The 17,233-nt window shown below is 31.7% G+C and overlaps 1 protein-coding gene across 1 annotated transcript; it reads right to left on the reverse strand.

Annotated features, from left to right (window-relative positions):
• Nucleotides 1–1,173: 1,173 nt before the first annotated feature.
• Nucleotides 1,174–16,861, reverse strand: LOC127717962 (uncharacterized). The gene is made up of 7 exons (XM_052223846.1): nt 16,784–16,861; nt 15,119–15,238; nt 14,091–14,112; nt 7,389–7,420; nt 4,467–4,592; nt 2,826–2,893; nt 1,174–2,503 (listed from the first exon to the last, which is right to left on the reverse strand). Exons 2-7 carry the CDS (start codon nt 15,234–15,236, stop codon nt 2,336–2,338), a joined length of 534 nt encoding a protein of 177 aa, XP_052079806.1. The 5' UTR covers nt 15,237–15,238; nt 16,784–16,861; the 3' UTR covers nt 1,174–2,335.
• Between the last annotated feature and the right edge of the window lie 372 nt (nt 16,862–17,233).

Raw genomic sequence — 17,233 nt, forward strand, 5'->3', positions numbered from 1 at the left:
TTTAGATCGACAATGTACAGTTTGATAATAAATGGTTACAATTTTAGAAAATATAATTTTCCTTTCATTCCACAACACTACAATATAATACAATGTTATACAAACATAATGAAACCGGAACATAAAATCGGTAAAGGTTGCACTTTGTAAATATAGCTGTTTTACAAACCACGTCTCTTTTGTGGAGATATATAATATTCATAGATATTTTGTTTTGTTTACCTACTAGTTCTCGGATATGATCTCTTTGGTTCATCTCGTAGAGACATAACTTTGGAATGTTACAATATGGGATATAACTCATTAACTATATATAGTAGAGACCTAGGGTCATTTTATCTGAGGTCCTTCCTTTATGACCTTGAAATTTAGGTCAATGTCAAAGGTAAATTTGACGTTCTAGATTTTGACCTTTGCAATAAATTCATATTCAGACATGATAAAGCTATCGGATATTCTGCATAAGGTTGGTAGATATATGACCTTGAAAAGGTAAGTCGGAAGTGACCTTTTGTAAACCGGAAGTAGCCATTTCCTGCACTGATTTTATTTAAAATTACCTAGAACCATATATTTTTAGAATCAGTGTGAAGTAACCTATCAGATGGTACCGGAAGTGAAATTTTTTAAACCGGAAGTTAAAATTATCTCTCTTATTTAAAGCAAAAGTAGATAGAAACCATATATTTTTACAATCAGTGTGACTAAAGCTATCATATGAAACCAGAAGTGACATTTTCTCAACTGGAAGTAGCAAATTATCTCCCTTATTTCAGACAAAAGTATAAAGAAACCATATAGTTTTTGAATCAGTATCAAAAAACCTATGACTGGACACCGAAAGTAACTTTGATTTAACCGCAGGTAGCTTCTTATGAATTATTTAGAAATTTACACACTTGTGAAAAATAGGAAAAACGAAGAACAATCATTTATACAAATTAAAAACCAATTGTTCCGTTTTTCCTTTTTTTCACAAGTGTGTCGTTAATACAACAAACACACGTTTTATGTAGAAAAGTTTACTCCTTCTGTTTTATATGACGTGGGATTGATATCTTTCAGACATCTATCTCACATCTTTATTTATTCGTAATGTTTTTGAATGCTTCCATTGAAATAATAGCAATCTAGTTAAAGTTGCGCATTTGCGCTGTTATATTAACAGGTAAAATAAGATAACAGTTTATTTACAAAAAATCTGATTAAAAAAAATATCTGGTATCTTGTTTAAGATAATAAGCTTTTGAAAATCCCCGACACAATTTGTGGGTGCCGGTTGCCTGCACACGTAATAATTTGCCGACAAGAAAAAGTTTGATCTGTAGACACTAAGTTTAAAATAATTCAATGGGTTTAAACGTGAAATGAAAAAAAGAATGATATGCCGACAGATTTTATATCTTATCCAAAACGCTATGTACAATTGTGAAAAGCAAGGATGCAATCATTGAATCTTATGAAAGTTAAACCAAATCTCTATCGAGAAAAAGGAACAGATCGTCAGCTCATCAAAATGTTGATGCAGCTTTGTTTGGATAGTACAAAGAAAAACAAAACGAAAATATTCCAATAATTGGACCGATACTGATAAGTTTCCGTTAATAAATTTGGGAATTTATTGATTAAAGCCTTTATATAATGATATTTTAAACAAGGATTCTAACACCGACGATAAAAAAATAGACGTCCAACCAAGAATGAATAAACAACAAAAAGTGATGGACTACTGGGGTTAGTGACAGTTCGTAAAATGTCTCAAACATGTCAAAAACCAGACAACTTTGGTGAACACTTATTTTCGGCACTTGTGGAAATTGAACAAAATATTTTCAAGAAGGCAAAAACAACCTGACATCGTCATCTCTTTTCCGACGTTGTAAACATAATATAATTTGTTTGTATATGTAGCATTAATTTTTTGCTAAACTACCTTGTCTAGTTCCACAATGTTCCCCTTACAACGCAATCGTATATTGTCTAACGAAATTTGTTATATCAAAATAACGGTTTTTGTCTTTATCCGTTAAGTTATACCGTTGGTCCTCAAAAATTCGTTATAACCATGTTTTACCTGGTTAGGAAACATTTCGCTGGTATTTTAATTTTCGACCTTTTTTTTATTTGTGCATTTTAATGGACCAAAGGAGAATCTTTAGGAATAACCCAGGCAGATTTTCCCTATTTATAAACTAAACAAATTACAAGAAGTAACAAAACAATGACAATAGTTAAAACGTGTGTTGGTATGACCGAGAGTTGCATTATCTGTATACATAAACATCGTCTAGATATTAGATTTTTTATGGAAGTTCTCAATGCCTTCAACATATATTCATTCTTCCTCACTTTCACTGCTTGATGACGGTAAAGGCTCTGCTCTAGCTAACTGATCAATGTCAGAATAAATTGTTCTGTTTTCATTACCATGAATGACAAAATGACGTGTTGGATGCTTGACTTCAAACATTACTTCAGCGTAGTTCATATTTATTTCGTTGATCTGAAAATATCAAAAACTAATGGACTAAGAAATCAAAGCTCATACTGATCATCATCAAGAACGTTTTTTTTCAAGTCGCTACTAAAAACATGAAAAATAATAAAACTTATTAAAAAGTAGCAAATTTAAGTCTATAACGCCGTATGAAGCTTTGTGAAGATTGTCGATGTTTAGTGTCTTTATAATATCTTAACATGCATATATTCCTTTTGATTTAAAATTTCGGGGGAAAATCCCACTACCTTCGTTTTCTGTGTATAATGTGCATCGTCATATTTGCTGTTCTGTTGGTTACACGGTGCTAATGAAATGCTATCCTTACCTGTGCATTGGCACCTTGAGATATTATACCTCTGACGTCATGTCCAGTATTTCGTTGAGGTTTTCTGGCTAAAAGAAATCAAACCTATTTCATTAACTTTCTTTTTATGTATGAACAAAATTTTGGCAAGTACGGTATTTGATGATATATTCCTGGATGCCTGTAAACATCACACTAATTTCCAACAAATCCCGTGCCTGAGGGTTATTTGAAGATTTGTTCACCCAAGAAAATCATATTTCCTTAGGGCATGGTCCAATGGAAATTTGACTTTTCAAGGGTGAAAACATCTTCATATCTCCCTAAGCCAAGGGAAATGAAGTTATTTTCCACGGCCTAAACTTTTTATAACAACGTTCAAACGTTATGTACAGTAACCGCGCGTAACGTTGCACGAGGTAGTCCGACATTTCGGAGGGGAATATGATACTCAGAGGGGAATATGAAATTTTGTTCAATGTCACGTGTGATCGTCTAAACCAATCAAATGTTGATTTCGCTATCAATATTGACAAACAGTGGAATCAAACTTTCTATTACACCATGTACCAACCATTTCCATGTTGCCCATTGAACAATACCCTGTACACAATACATATCATTTGTCATTCCCAATTATACCATGTACCATAAAACAATCCCAATTATACCGTTCTTTAAATTCCTTTTTTTTTAAATCATAAACGATAGTGCACATACAATTCAATTTAGAAGAAAGCCTGTTATTACAACACGTACAAATTTTAATATTTTTTTAAGAAACTAATTACGAGAGATAAAACCATCACATTTATCAATCGAACTGAACACAAGTCCTCTCCACCATTTACGTTTTATTGGTAATTTTACACGATTCAATGGTTGCTAAGAAAGCGTTATATTTGAAAAACGTAATCCAACGACTGGATGTTCAATTCTAACAAGTCGAGTTGGAGACATATCAAAGCAACACACATATATATAGAGGGAATCGTATGAACTATAAAATGAGCGAGACCACGTGCGTCGACAGGGCGAATGTCCTCTGCGATACATGCATCAATATGTTCATGATGTTAATATCGACAAAATTTGTAAATACAATTTCATAAATATCTGTATTTTATGAAACCTAATTCGTCAAACAAAAGTATGCAATGACAGAATATAGAAGAAAAGACGATTGCCTCTTTATAAAATATAAACTTCAATAACGTAATAACTGCAATTGACTATGTGGTGCTTTTCATGAAATTGTTAAGTAATCGTAATCATTTTTTGTGAAATCTGTATAACTGATCTTCGTTTCATAATAACTGATACACATTACAATAAAACTAAACTATTTTCGATTGGAGGACAGCTTTATAACAGACGATATACATTTCTACAGTTCTTCTTTTTTTGCAGATTAGGTCTTTTATTTATATTTATGGAAAACAAAATGTACACTTCATATATGAGATACGCAGAAATCAAAAGAAGCGAATCTATCCAAGAATACTACAGTGAAAGTTAAATCTGCCTTTTATATTGACTTACATCTAGAAATTGACAAAAAAGTAAGACAAAGTTTTTCAAAAGACGATCTTATTTACCCTTTCCTATTGCATGCATTGGAAAGTATCATTTTTTAAAAATCATATTCCACATATCAATTACCATTCAAATATCTATCTCCTACATCAGCATGTCTTTGGAAAGACGAAACAGCTTCAACTTGTTCACGTACATTGTTTTGTTCAAAAAATCTAGATGACTGGTACAAGCCATTTTCAACCAAATTTCCTGATTAAAAAAGAAAGGATAAACAAAGATAAATGGACGTAAACGTTTGTTATATATAAAAATGCGATAACAGTGTTTAGTAATGAAATTTATAACGTGTCAGTTTCATATTTTAGTGGCCCTTGGATGTGACCAAACAAATGATTTTGCAATAATCACATTTTCTGTTATGCCACCAGGTAGGGTATTTTAAAGACGTTTAGTCTTTGACACATGGTTTTTAATTAGTTGATACAGGCTTTGGACTAGCTTTGAGTAACTCTGAGTACTCTCAGATCTGTACTCAATTTATCTCTGTGTTTTTGTTTTTTTATTGGTGTTCGTCTGTGCTTTGTATCGATCTGATGAGCAAAGCCCTTTTCAACTGTTTGTTATAGTTTGTACGGATGTCGTAATGTTACACCACTGTGCCAGGTTATAGGAGGGCTTGGCGCCAGCAGACATACTTAACTCCGCCTCGTTATGTATGTGCCTGTCCCAAGCCATGAGCCTGTAATTTAGTTGCTGCCGTCTGTTTCTGTATATCATATTTTGTTTTCGTTTATTGTTTTGTACATAAATCAGGTCGTTAGTTTTCTCGTTTGAATTGTTATACATTTCTCATTTCGGGGCCTTTTTTATTTTACAATGCCTTATGGGTTCTGCTAATTGTTGAAGGCGTATGGTGACGTATAGTTGTTAACTTCTATGTCATTTAATCTCTAGTAGAGAGTAGTGTCATTGGCAGTAATACCACATCTTCTTATTTTCATATGGACAAACTTTTATGTGTCTTTTACACCACTCTCATTTGATATTTGCTAATGGCAAATGATCTTTGTATGATTCTCAAGATCTGATTGTTGTTTTTGCCTGCATATTGAAGCATATCAATATTATTTGCATTGGTCAATTTTTTAATTAGTAATTCAGATCAAGTGAATAAACAAATTTACAGCTGAAAGCATAATTTAATATAGAAATAAAAACTTGCTGGCAAACAATTAAACAACAGGTTTTGCCAGGACTTTAGCTCCAGTGGTACGGGATATTCAGTATCCCAACAAAAGTGACAAAAGACAGCATACGGAGAGTTTAGATTTCTGATGAAGTGTCACATGTGGAGCAGGATCTGCTTACCCTTCCGGAGCACCTGAGATCACCTCCATTTTTTTGTGGGGTTCGTAATGCCCAGTCTTTAGTGTTCTATGTTGTGTTACGTGTTCTATTATTTGTCTATTGGTGTTTTCTTTCTTTTCTTTTTTAGCCATGGCGTTGTCAGTTTATTTTCGACTTATGAGTTTGAATCTCCCTTACCTGTCGCCTCTCTTTTAAAGACAGTATGAGCTATTTACTATATATTAGATAAATGAGAGCGGTAAATTTTTTTCTATCATCCTCCCTGTCTTTTTCTTTAATATTAATTACAATATGAATCATGATATAATTACAGAAAACAACAGTGTAACAATTGAAGCATAATATGATCCAAGTTTCAATAATTCAAAATTAGAAAACATGTACTGCAACAATCATGTCTATAATACAAATTCGAAGGAAGTTTTAGCTATAGTGTATGGATACAAATTAACATGTAATATGTGGAAGCAATAGAAACTAAAAGCAACTAAAAAATCAATCAGTTTACAGGCAAATAAACATAAATATTAAAGCTAAACTCAATATATATATCAGACATCGTCTTTGTTCTTGATTGGTGACTATTTATAGTTGTATAACTCTCTTTATTAATATTGAATGTCATTTCAAATAATACTTTGAATCCTATAATAAAAACTCGACAACGATCAATGGCAAACAACTTTCCACGCCATAATCGCGTCTCGTCAATAAAGCCCTCATAAGTGGCACTAGAATCAAATATGCTGGACGTCCAAAATAAACTGAAAGTTCAATAGCATTACAAACCGAAATATCCGGAAATTTTGCAAACTACGGCTAAGACAAAGTATGCCTGGGGTAGAAAGACCTTAATATGTCGAGTAATTAAAAAAAATTTAAAAATATTTCATGTCAAACAAAGGTATTGACTACTGGGATGGTAATGTCATCGGAACTGAACGTCCCCAAGCAATGGCATAACAAACAGTGTACATTTTTGTAATATGTGATTTTTAACAAACATATAGAACGTTTTCAAGATCTTGAAATCAACAGTCAAGAATAAAAGGACTGTTTAAAAATGTAGGGTTTTTAATAAGTTTTTGTCACAAATGATTAAAATGACTACACACTCGATAAAGTGCTGTTGCTTTGAATGCACTATTTAGCGTAAGGGGCGTATTTGTTGATTATGTTTAAGTCTGGTGGTATATTAAATGTTTTAAATATGTTGTGACCAGCGTCTTCCTTACAATCATAAAATGGGGTTTTTCTATTAAAGAAATAATTTCACTTTTTTTTACACAAACGCTTTGTTTTACAACATATATATTTAGTAAGTTTTGAAACGTGTCGTTTATATTTTTATCGATTTGCCTTAACCGGTTCACCAATAAATTCCTAAAGTCCTAACAGATATAATAATGGTGTAATAAGAAGACCAAACCAAACATAAATAATTATTTATCTTTTATATTGCGATTTTTAAATGCTCTCTCTCTCTCTCTCTCTCTCTCTCTTTGCTATAGTTTCTAACATGTACGTCATTAATCGTGAATAGTTGCCTTTATAGCAATCCAATCACATCTCTTTAATTTTCACAAGAAAGAAGAAGTAGAAAAAATATAGTTCAGACAAGTATGCATGTATATTAAAACTATGGATACATTATTGAGATTAGATTAAAAATTTTACCTTGAGCATCTTCTTCATTATCATCAATCCGGCTGAAAAAAGTAATTGAAATTATCAATACCTGTTTTTTTATTAACCAGATGATGAATGAGACACAACAAAAAATTTTGGAACAGCTCTACATTAACATAGTACTACTGACATTATTTTTTACTTCGAAACAGAAACATTGTTATCAAATGTAGTTCTTCAAACCATACTTAAAGGAACTTTTTAGTATTGCGTTCGTACAATAATTTGTAGAAAATAATACTGTATTTGAAAAGCCAACTGTTGGTATTGGAAAACATTGGAAGATACCAAGACCTTGTTGATAAATATTCCATATCAACTTCACAAATGATACATGATGGTCTAGAAGTATAAATTCTAAGTACTGATGTTGTTTATCATCTTAATTACTTGTTATAGTGTTCTTTTTTATTTATCCTTGTACGTTTTTAAACTTTACTGTTCATTCCATGTTTGGTAATATACTATTTGCGTGGCTCGATACTTATACATCCCTCCATTGTGCTATTATGCTATGGTCATTTTTTTTTTTCGTTTTCGTTCTATTTTTGCTTATGTTCTTTGTCTATAGAGTGTATATATGCCATTTTATTTTCTTTGTTGAAATAGTTATTTGTTTTTATAGTCATTAGAAATAATATATTACAAGGTTGACTGCTGTACCACAATGATTGACATTTTTACCTATTATGTGTTTGTTTTGCTCACACATTGTTGTCAATAATATGGATTTCTATGCAAATGTCATACAAGTGAGGGGTTTAGCTAGCTATAAAACCAGGTTTAATCAATCATGTTTCTACATTAGGAAATGCCTGTACCAAGTCAGGAATATGACAGTTGTTTCCATTCATTTGTTGTGTTTGAGCTTTTGATTTTGCCATTTCATTAAAGACTTTCCGTTTGGAATTTCCCTTGTTTGTGTTTGTTATTTTACTTCTTTCAAGGAGGAGACTAAAAAGAGCCATTATTTACCCATGGCATTGCTAAATTCTATTGCATGAACAAATAGGTTTATATAACCTGGACATTTTTGCAGAAAAGGTCATAAGTGTTATCATTTTGAAGTTCCTAACATGTTGAAATTGAAAGATTTGATCGAAAATGTAATTTTACATATAGTTTGTTTGCCGAGACGTCACCCGACATGGATGTTTTACACCTAATTAGATCTTTTGAAATGCATTTTCTTCAAACATATATGTTAACTTGAAGGTTTAGCTCATATTCAAATATTAATAAGATTTAAAAATTAGGTTATTGAGCATATTTAAAAAATAAATATAAATACTGATGTCTTACATACTAATTTTGAAAATGTTTAGTCATTTGGTAGATTGATTACACTTTTTGATTTTCAAATTCATGGTTCCCACATTGTGGCCTTATTATACCTGCTTCTATAACTATTTTAAACTCTTTAAATGTTTTGCGTGCCTGTATTTCTATCTGTGTTTATGTTAATTATTTTTTTTCTTTTAGTAAAGATTATTTTTCTCCAAAAAACGTATCTGTTGGCTTTTGATTTCGTAGTTTCACCTCTTTACGATAATTTTTGTCTCCTATTAAAAACAAGTTTTAATTCAAAATTGCCTTATTTGTAGTTAACTTAAGGTATTGACCAAGACTAAACCCATCGGATAACTAATGGAAACTAAATATATTCCTCATATGTATACTCGTATGCAAATTAAGGGCATCCGATACAGTTTCTCGATATAATGTCATTTTCATAATTTTGAAATATGTTGTAGGCCTTGGCGAGTTATAACAAAAAACACAAAATAAAACATAGGTCACCGTGCTTGTTTTCGAGAAAATTGAGGCTGAAAATTGGGGATTTGTGCAATTTTGTAAAAAAGTTAGGCAATGTTATAAATTTTTTGGAGTAGATATTCTTCGTCGTAAATTAATAAGATTGGTTTCAATCTGAAGCTGTGATAAATGACAATAAGGAAAAAAATAAATCCCTACAAGAATGACTATATAATTATCCAAGCCTTGCTTGACATTGCGGACAAGATGCTCAAAGTGGCATATTTTTTAACCTAAAAATATGGAAATAGGGTAGTTCTGAAAATGTCATTTTTCATATTTTTCTACATTGACTGCATTTTGTCATGCTTTCTCCAAATCTCAAATAAAAAATATATGTCACCGTGCTGGATTCGAAGATAAACGCAATTTATCCTAAAAATTGCGTCTCCCCTTGATAACCTCAACGTTAGCGCGAAAATGCACGACGTCGCTGGCAGACAATTTCGACGTCTCCTGCAAATTATCTCTGCAAGTTATCGGCGACATTTTTCAGATGCATAAATATTGCTTATAAAGAGCTACCTATAAATTGGTAATATTGTTTTCGGAAATAAAATCATGTGAATCATAAATACCTCTCTCTGTTTGTGGTCCAAGTTAGAAACATCTCAAGTTATTACGGACTTGATATTTTTTACGGCTTTTAAAATTTAAAGACTCGCGGCAATTTAGAACTTGACATGCAGGTACATGTACTGTACACACTCGTGTATTGTTTTATACCATATGTTGACCTCTAGATGTTTTTGTTTTGTTTTGTTTGGTGGGCTGCTGTTTCATTATCATACCCCTTAAAATCCTTTATTCACGTTTTAAACACTTTTAAGAATTTGAATGTATTAATAAAATCAAACTTTTATTCGGGTCAATGATTACAGTTGAATAAAATTTGGAGGCTCCTACTGTTTTTAACCAGTTATAAAGTTCACTTGTACATACTTATTTTCACTAGATCACAGCACAAAGGTTACTTACCATTGCTTATATGAGGTCTTTTCCTGCAAACGGAACTTGTCAGAAAAAAAAATCTTATAAAGCAGAATCTTCAATTTGCTGAAGGAGGCTTCTACCAGACAGAGAAATTGTACCATAATCATGAAATTTTTCAGAATTTTTCAGAATTTTTGATTTGGCAAAAACGGTTGAATTAATATCTGGAAGACTGAACATGTTACCTAATACATCCTCCATAACTTTGGGTTTGTTTTTGTTTCTTTTTATTCTTCTCCCAACTCCCAAATTACGATGTTAAAGCAAGTCACTTCTTAAAGCATTCATAATCTTGTACTATTATATACTTTCTCCTCAGTATTTAATGCTTTTTTTGGGGGGGGGGGTTATTGAATTTTTCAAGTGTACAATTCTTGCCAGATTTTTATAAAACTTATATCGTATGGACACGTTCGAAAATCAGTGCCTATCAACTATTTTTTAAAAGAATTATGCCATTTGGAAATATTAATTATATTGGAAATTGCATTGTATTTGCTGTCAATCCGCCATTTTTCTAACATATTTGTAAAAAGTTTTGAAGAAAAAAAAAATTGGTTATTGCATTTTGTTGGATAAAATACGTGCAACGCGGAGGAAATTGGAACTTTGTTATTTTATAAAAGTTGTATCATTGTAAATATTAGCGGCATACCATTATTTATTTAACATAATAAATGGAATAAATTGTTCCGTTACTTCTTCATGTACCTAAACTTTCGGTATTAGTTTTTAAAAAAATCATTGGTTTTCTGCGCTGTAATAAAATGTCAGAAAATCGGATTCAAATCAAAATTTGATCATGTATGATGAATGATAATAAAAATGATAATTGACATGCATTATATTAGTAACACCGAAAGGGTCAGTCGTCTTGAGATTGCTATATCCCTAGAAAGAGCAGTCTTTTGTGTTAATGGCGTATGTTTTATTTATGACGTAATCGTTAACTGGACGCGTCTGACCAGAACGAATAGTTCACTTTGTTTTGTGGCCAAGCCGAAAATTGTAAAAAAAAATATGAATAGGAGAGAAGTTAAGAGTGATATTAAAAAATAATTCAAATAGATTATTCCGAAATTAATATATCATTTTATTCCGTATATGACAAGGAAAAAAAAAAGAAAAAGTTTTGCTACAATATTTCAAAGTATCGTGGTAGAATTTATGGTAATTGGAAATTTTTATTTCTGTCACAAAACCCAAATCTCTCATTTCATAAAGAGCTCTTCAAAATTCGAACGAATGCTGCAGTCTCAAATCACAATTTACATATCCACCCTTTCAGTGTCAAAATTATACAATACCTATAAAACTTTCTATGTCTTCTAAAATTAGATATTGTTTAAATTATGTCCTAAATTGTTAATTTTATCAAATCCGTTGAAATGTCACACTTGCCGTTTTTTGACGTTTCGGCGTATTTGTTAAGTGTCTAATGAAAAACAATAGGCATTTGCGGTCTTTTCTACGATCTGAAAATTTATTTAAACGTGAAAAGATGTTTTTCAAGTGAAAGAAAAAAAAAATAAGTCGAAGTTTCAAGGGAAAATATTAAAAAAGAAAATAAACGCGAGCTTTTTATTTGTGTCTAGTCAAAATGTCACAAAACGCCGTTTTTTACAATTTTGTTACAAATATGATAAGTCATATAATACAGTTTTGGCGGGGGAATTTTTGAAATTACAATAGCACAAAAAATACTATATATTAACATTTAAATATATATTTCAGAAATTTATTTGAACCCATTTTCGACTACATGTCGAAAGTATTAACGTCACAGTCAGCGACTACTTTTGTCAAGTCATAATGTCACATCATGCTTTTTTACTCGTTTTGACGTTACGTTCTGTATAACTTGACATGTAGTGCCCTACGTCGAAAATATCTCATGCAAAACCATAACTTTTTTATAATTTTTTATATATATACTGTATCGGTTTACTTGTTCATAGTTGAGATTAGATTTCCTTTTGTATATGCAGTTGGCAAATTGGGCACAGGATGTTTGCGCTTTTTCACACATAACACGATAGGAATTTGCGCTTCAAACACTATTGACATTTACGCTTTAAATTTTGATACACCTGTAGTAAATTGACCGGACATTTACGCTTTTTAACTTTAATATAAAAAAGAAGACGTGGTATGATTGCCAATGAGACAACTCTTCACAAGAGACCAAATGACACAGAAATTAACAACTATATATATAGGTCACCGTACGGCCTTCAACAATGAACAAAGCCCATACCGCATAGTCAGCTATAAAAGGCCACGAAATGACAATGTAAAACAATTCAAATGAGAAAACTAACGGCCTAATTTATGTACAAAAAACAAATATGTAACACATAAACAAACGACAACCACTGAATTACACGCTCCTGACTTGGGACAGGCACATACATATAGATTGTGGCGGGGTTAAACTTGTTAGCGGGATCCAAACCCTCCCCCTAACCTGGGACTTAATCGTCTACATTTTAATGAGATACGTAAATAAATTCAACTTGTATTTGTCGTTAGCTAGTTAACATTGACACAGTCTTAAACATAAAAGTATAAGATTATAGAGACAGGTACGGTAAAAAATGTCTATGTCACAATGGTTTCTTATCATTGTACAACAGTTTATAACATTAAAATTCGATATATTAATGAACAGGCGTCTCAGTCAAGAATTGAGAAATAGAGACAAGAATATATATTTGAAATGAGGGCGAAATACCAGTCAGGACAACTTACAAGAGCAAAATTGTTCAAACACGAATGTGATATGGAAAGACTATTTAACTTTTAACCATAAAGAAACTTTTGTAAAAGCGCAAATGTCCTATACAAAAAGCGCAAATGTCCACATTTAAAAAGCGCAAATGTCCTATATGAATTGAAGGCCAAATGTCCATTAAAAAAAGCGCAAATGTGATATGAAAAAGCGCAAACGTCCCGAGCCGGGCAAGAAATCAGATTAAATTATGTTTGTTGTTGTAAATTTTGAATTTGCTTTCAACAATAGTCATACTCAACCTTTAATACAGGTAATGAAATAAACGCTTCAACTAATAACATTTTTATCCAGAAACTATCAAAAGCGGATACAAGAAAGCAGCAGTGAAGACAGTGGTTTAAAAAAAATAAAAATATCCTGTTACAATCAAAAGAAAGAGAAAATATCTTTGCTCCAAGGTGATACTGTATTAATAAATATAATTTATCTGCACTTTAAGAAATATGTGCTGCTTTTGCTTTTCGTTTCTATACGTAGCAAGTCAAGCAAACAGCTCATACAAATTATGTGGTGAGCTGCACGAAATGAAATTTTTACGACGCTATGATCCGTTATTTGTACAATGCATGAAAAATAACGTCAAATTAACGTTACCAAAACTAACATCAACACCGTACGCGACGTCTATACGATATTTTGTTGAAGATCTCACAGAAACTTCAAAATGAGGAACAACAGAAACAGTAATGTGTTTAATTTCTAATAATTTTATTAAACTTTTATCCTGTTAGAATCAAATGCACTAATCTTAATGGTGTAGAAGTTAGCATGCATGATAAACATAAATTGGTGCATCGATTGTACAATATATCGTTCTAATTAGGGAAAATTACACGCATAACGTCCCGCAGAAAGTGACGTTTTGCGGGAATTCGAACGCTTAACGTCGCGCAAAGAGTTAACTCCCTTGAAACTGTATCGGATGCCCTTAAGTTATATAACTACGATGCATACAATTTTAATAAAGAACACTAGTGAAGCAAGAACATTGCGATATTCAAACTTTTTGCATCTGGTGCAGTGAAATTGGTACCTTAAATGTTTTTATTATAGTTATTACTTAAGGCACTAGATCAAGTTAACTTTACCTTGAGTTCTGTTCCAATTTGGCTGAAAATAGTATTATAGATTAACATTTAAAACTAAATCACCACCATTCTTATAATCTTCTGCATCAAATTCTTCAATTTTACCTCGAATGCGAAGGTTGTGGGTTTAATCCCCGATTAAGTCAAACTAAACACTTTTACATTTGTATGTAGGGTTTCTTAAGTGACTTTTTTTAAACATTGGTGGGTTTGGAGTCAGAATCCAGTAGTCAGCACTTCCGTGTTTACATGAATTATCATTGATTTGGTCATAACTATAAATTAACTGTTTATAAAATTTTCCATTTTTCAAAATACTTAGGATTTTTTACCCCGGGATTAGATTACCTCTTCTGTACTTGACAAAGGCTTTTAGAATTGTAAGTCCTCAATGCTTTTTAACGTCGTACTTTATTTGGCCTTTGATCGTTTTTGATTTGAGCGTCAATGGTGAGTCTTCTTCAGACGAAACGCGCGTCTTGCGTACAAAATGTTAATTCTGGTATCTCTGATGAGAGTACTTGTATGTGTATGCTACTATGTCCTCCTCCGATCATTTATTTTTCTTTTAATTTACACTCTCAAATCAGGATAAGCGAGTCTTTGTTGTACAACACAGGCTTCGGATTAATATCACATAGGTTTTATCGCCGAATATGTAATGAACACGATCAGGTACGATTCAAATTCTTTTGATGACTATCTATTTAGATACTAATAACCTGAAGCTGCAGATTATATCACAAATCGAATAAAAAGTCCATTGTGTGATCCGATGTTTCAGTAAAAACAAAAGACAGTTTATATAATCGACGCGTCGCTTTAATAGTTGGTCTATGATAGATTCTCATTATAAGTAATCAAAGCACATGTTTTATATCTTCCTGTTGTCTTTTTTTTTGTCGTTGTATAAATGTTTACTTAAGTATACTCCTACATTAACATCTTGCTATGTTCATTTCCCAATTACTTTTATGTGTGTTTAATACAAAACTATTATAATCAACGGAATGATGGTTATTCCCTACCTTTTCTGCACCTTAGTAAAACAGCTGTTACTGCCACAAATGTTGTTATTATTATAACAAGAGGCAACAGCCACTCAATGGTCAACAAATTTTTATCAGGAAATACCACATTGTCCATGTCTGAAACAGTTCAAATAACAAAGTGACATCTCCATATGAATGGACAAACATATGGCAATACCAACAGGTGCCGATTGAGCTGATAACTAATAGAACACAAAAATGATTCAACCATGTCTAATGTACAAATGAGAATGTTTTTAAAGAACTAGCTTACAATGAGCTACATATACCATAATACCTGAAGAAAAATCGTATAATATACTTCAAAGCTACGTCATACATTACTCCACAAACCGCACTGTAACACAATTTTAAAAGAAAACAATATTTACGAGGAATAATGTCTGAACGGTAAATGCAGCAGCACTTAAATAAATCTCAATCTTTTTGTATTGTAAGTATTAAATAAAGCAAGCGCATCATTCTAAATTAACTACATATATACAGTTTCTTGATTTCCATTGTGAAACCAGATGAAAAAAATAGCAATTATCCAAAAACCATCATTTCATATCATTATACGCATTTCTGCATTTTACGACCTTATCATGACCATATCTCTTGGATGATGAGTTCGATAACAGTGAAAATCAATTAAGACTTTAAAAGCATACACTTTTATCTTAAGAATATGAGGTTCTTGCAAAATAAATGCTATCTGGGGAAGCTATTACTATAAGTATTTGAAAATAAATGGATTCGCGAATTTATTTGTTATCAGAAATATTTTTTACCATTTTGATCTAAATTTATTTATGATGACCGATAAATGGTAATTGCACGGACACTGATAATCAAACTTGGTTCTATGCTAAAAAGTAATACGGTCTTCTTAAAAGAAAACGACAGCAAGGATGGTCTGTATTTCATTATTATAAGACTTCGAGTAGGGAATTTTTAAGGTAAAAATCATAAGCAAATTGAATTCATCGTCCGGAATTTTGCCTGAAAAAGTTGATGGGACAATATCCATGATATCCTGACAAAGGTAATTGTTTGACAGGAAACATCGAACAAGACTTATACTTTATAGAAGTTTGTAATATTGCTTAGTCATATTTTCAAGTCAAAATCGATATCAATTTTGTGCTTTTTAAAAAAATGTTCAAGGGACATACTTCCATAATTCATCTTGGCATTATGCAATAATCGATATCATATTTGTTCTTTATTCCAAGCTGCAAAGTATTGCTGAATAGTTCGAAGTTCATTTTCCTAAATGAAAATTCAAATTTTCAACAAAACTGTCTGTTTTAGACAACAATATAAAACAACATATTAGAACTAAATGTATAAATTCAAAATATTTAACGTTGTATTGAAAACAATTTAAATTCAAGGAGAACGAATCGAATGCTTACCAGCGATATTTGAATTAAATGGAAAACCAAATGTTTAGCCCAATGATTAATTAACATACACTACATCTGGTACACAATTTATATCAAAGGTATGCATATATGCAAACCCGATAAATAAAGTACGTGTAATATTGACATTTAGCCAAGTCTTAAATCCTTCCGAAGCGTAAGACATGTAACACATAAGACATTACTATAGTAAGAATAGGCCTTTCCTCTTAAAAAGTGAATATATACTTACATTTAGTTTCAGACGTGATTATTTCTGCTTTCGTTCTCTTTTCAACATGCTTTTCTGTAGACAAATCTACGAAATTTCCTGTACCTAGGAAAACAATAAATGCACAATGTAAATCTTACTTTCATGTGGAGAGTGATTGGTGTCATGTACTTATGCTTTTTCACTGGGTAGATGCCATAGCTGGTGAAGGTTTCTTCCCTGAGGGAATTACCAGCTCAATAGTCATCACTTCTGTGTTGACATAGAATAATATTGATATGGTCATATTTATAAATACTGTTTGCAAAACTTTGAAGAATCCGAAAAACTAAGGACTCTTCTTCCAAGGAATATATTACCTCAGCTGTATTTGACAAAACCGTTCGGAATTTTGGTACCTCATAGATCTTTAATTTCAGTCCAGATATTGCCTTTTAACTTTTTATATTCGAGCGTCGCTGATGAGTCTTG

This window comes from Mytilus californianus, unplaced genomic scaffold (genome assembly GCF_021869535.1).
Source record: "Mytilus californianus isolate M0D057914Y unplaced genomic scaffold, xbMytCali1.0.p SCAF_10, whole genome shotgun sequence".
In the NCBI taxonomy this organism is placed as follows: Eukaryota; Metazoa; Mollusca; class Bivalvia; order Mytilida; family Mytilidae; genus Mytilus; species Mytilus californianus.

Bases quoted from the DNA above. Each gene is read 5' to 3' on its own strand.
- LOC127717962 (XM_052223846.1), bottom strand. From the start codon at position 15,236: ATGGACAATGTGGTATTTCCTGATAAAAATTTGTTGACCATTGAGTGG. The intron at 2,894-4,466 runs GTAATTGATATG...GATTTCTTTTAG, and splicing joins AGGAGATAGATATTTGAATG to CCAGAAAACCTCAACGAAAT. The intron at 2,504-2,825 runs GTAAGGATAGCA...TGATATTTTCAG, and splicing joins CTCAAGGTGCCAATGCACAG to ATCAACGAAATAAATATGAA.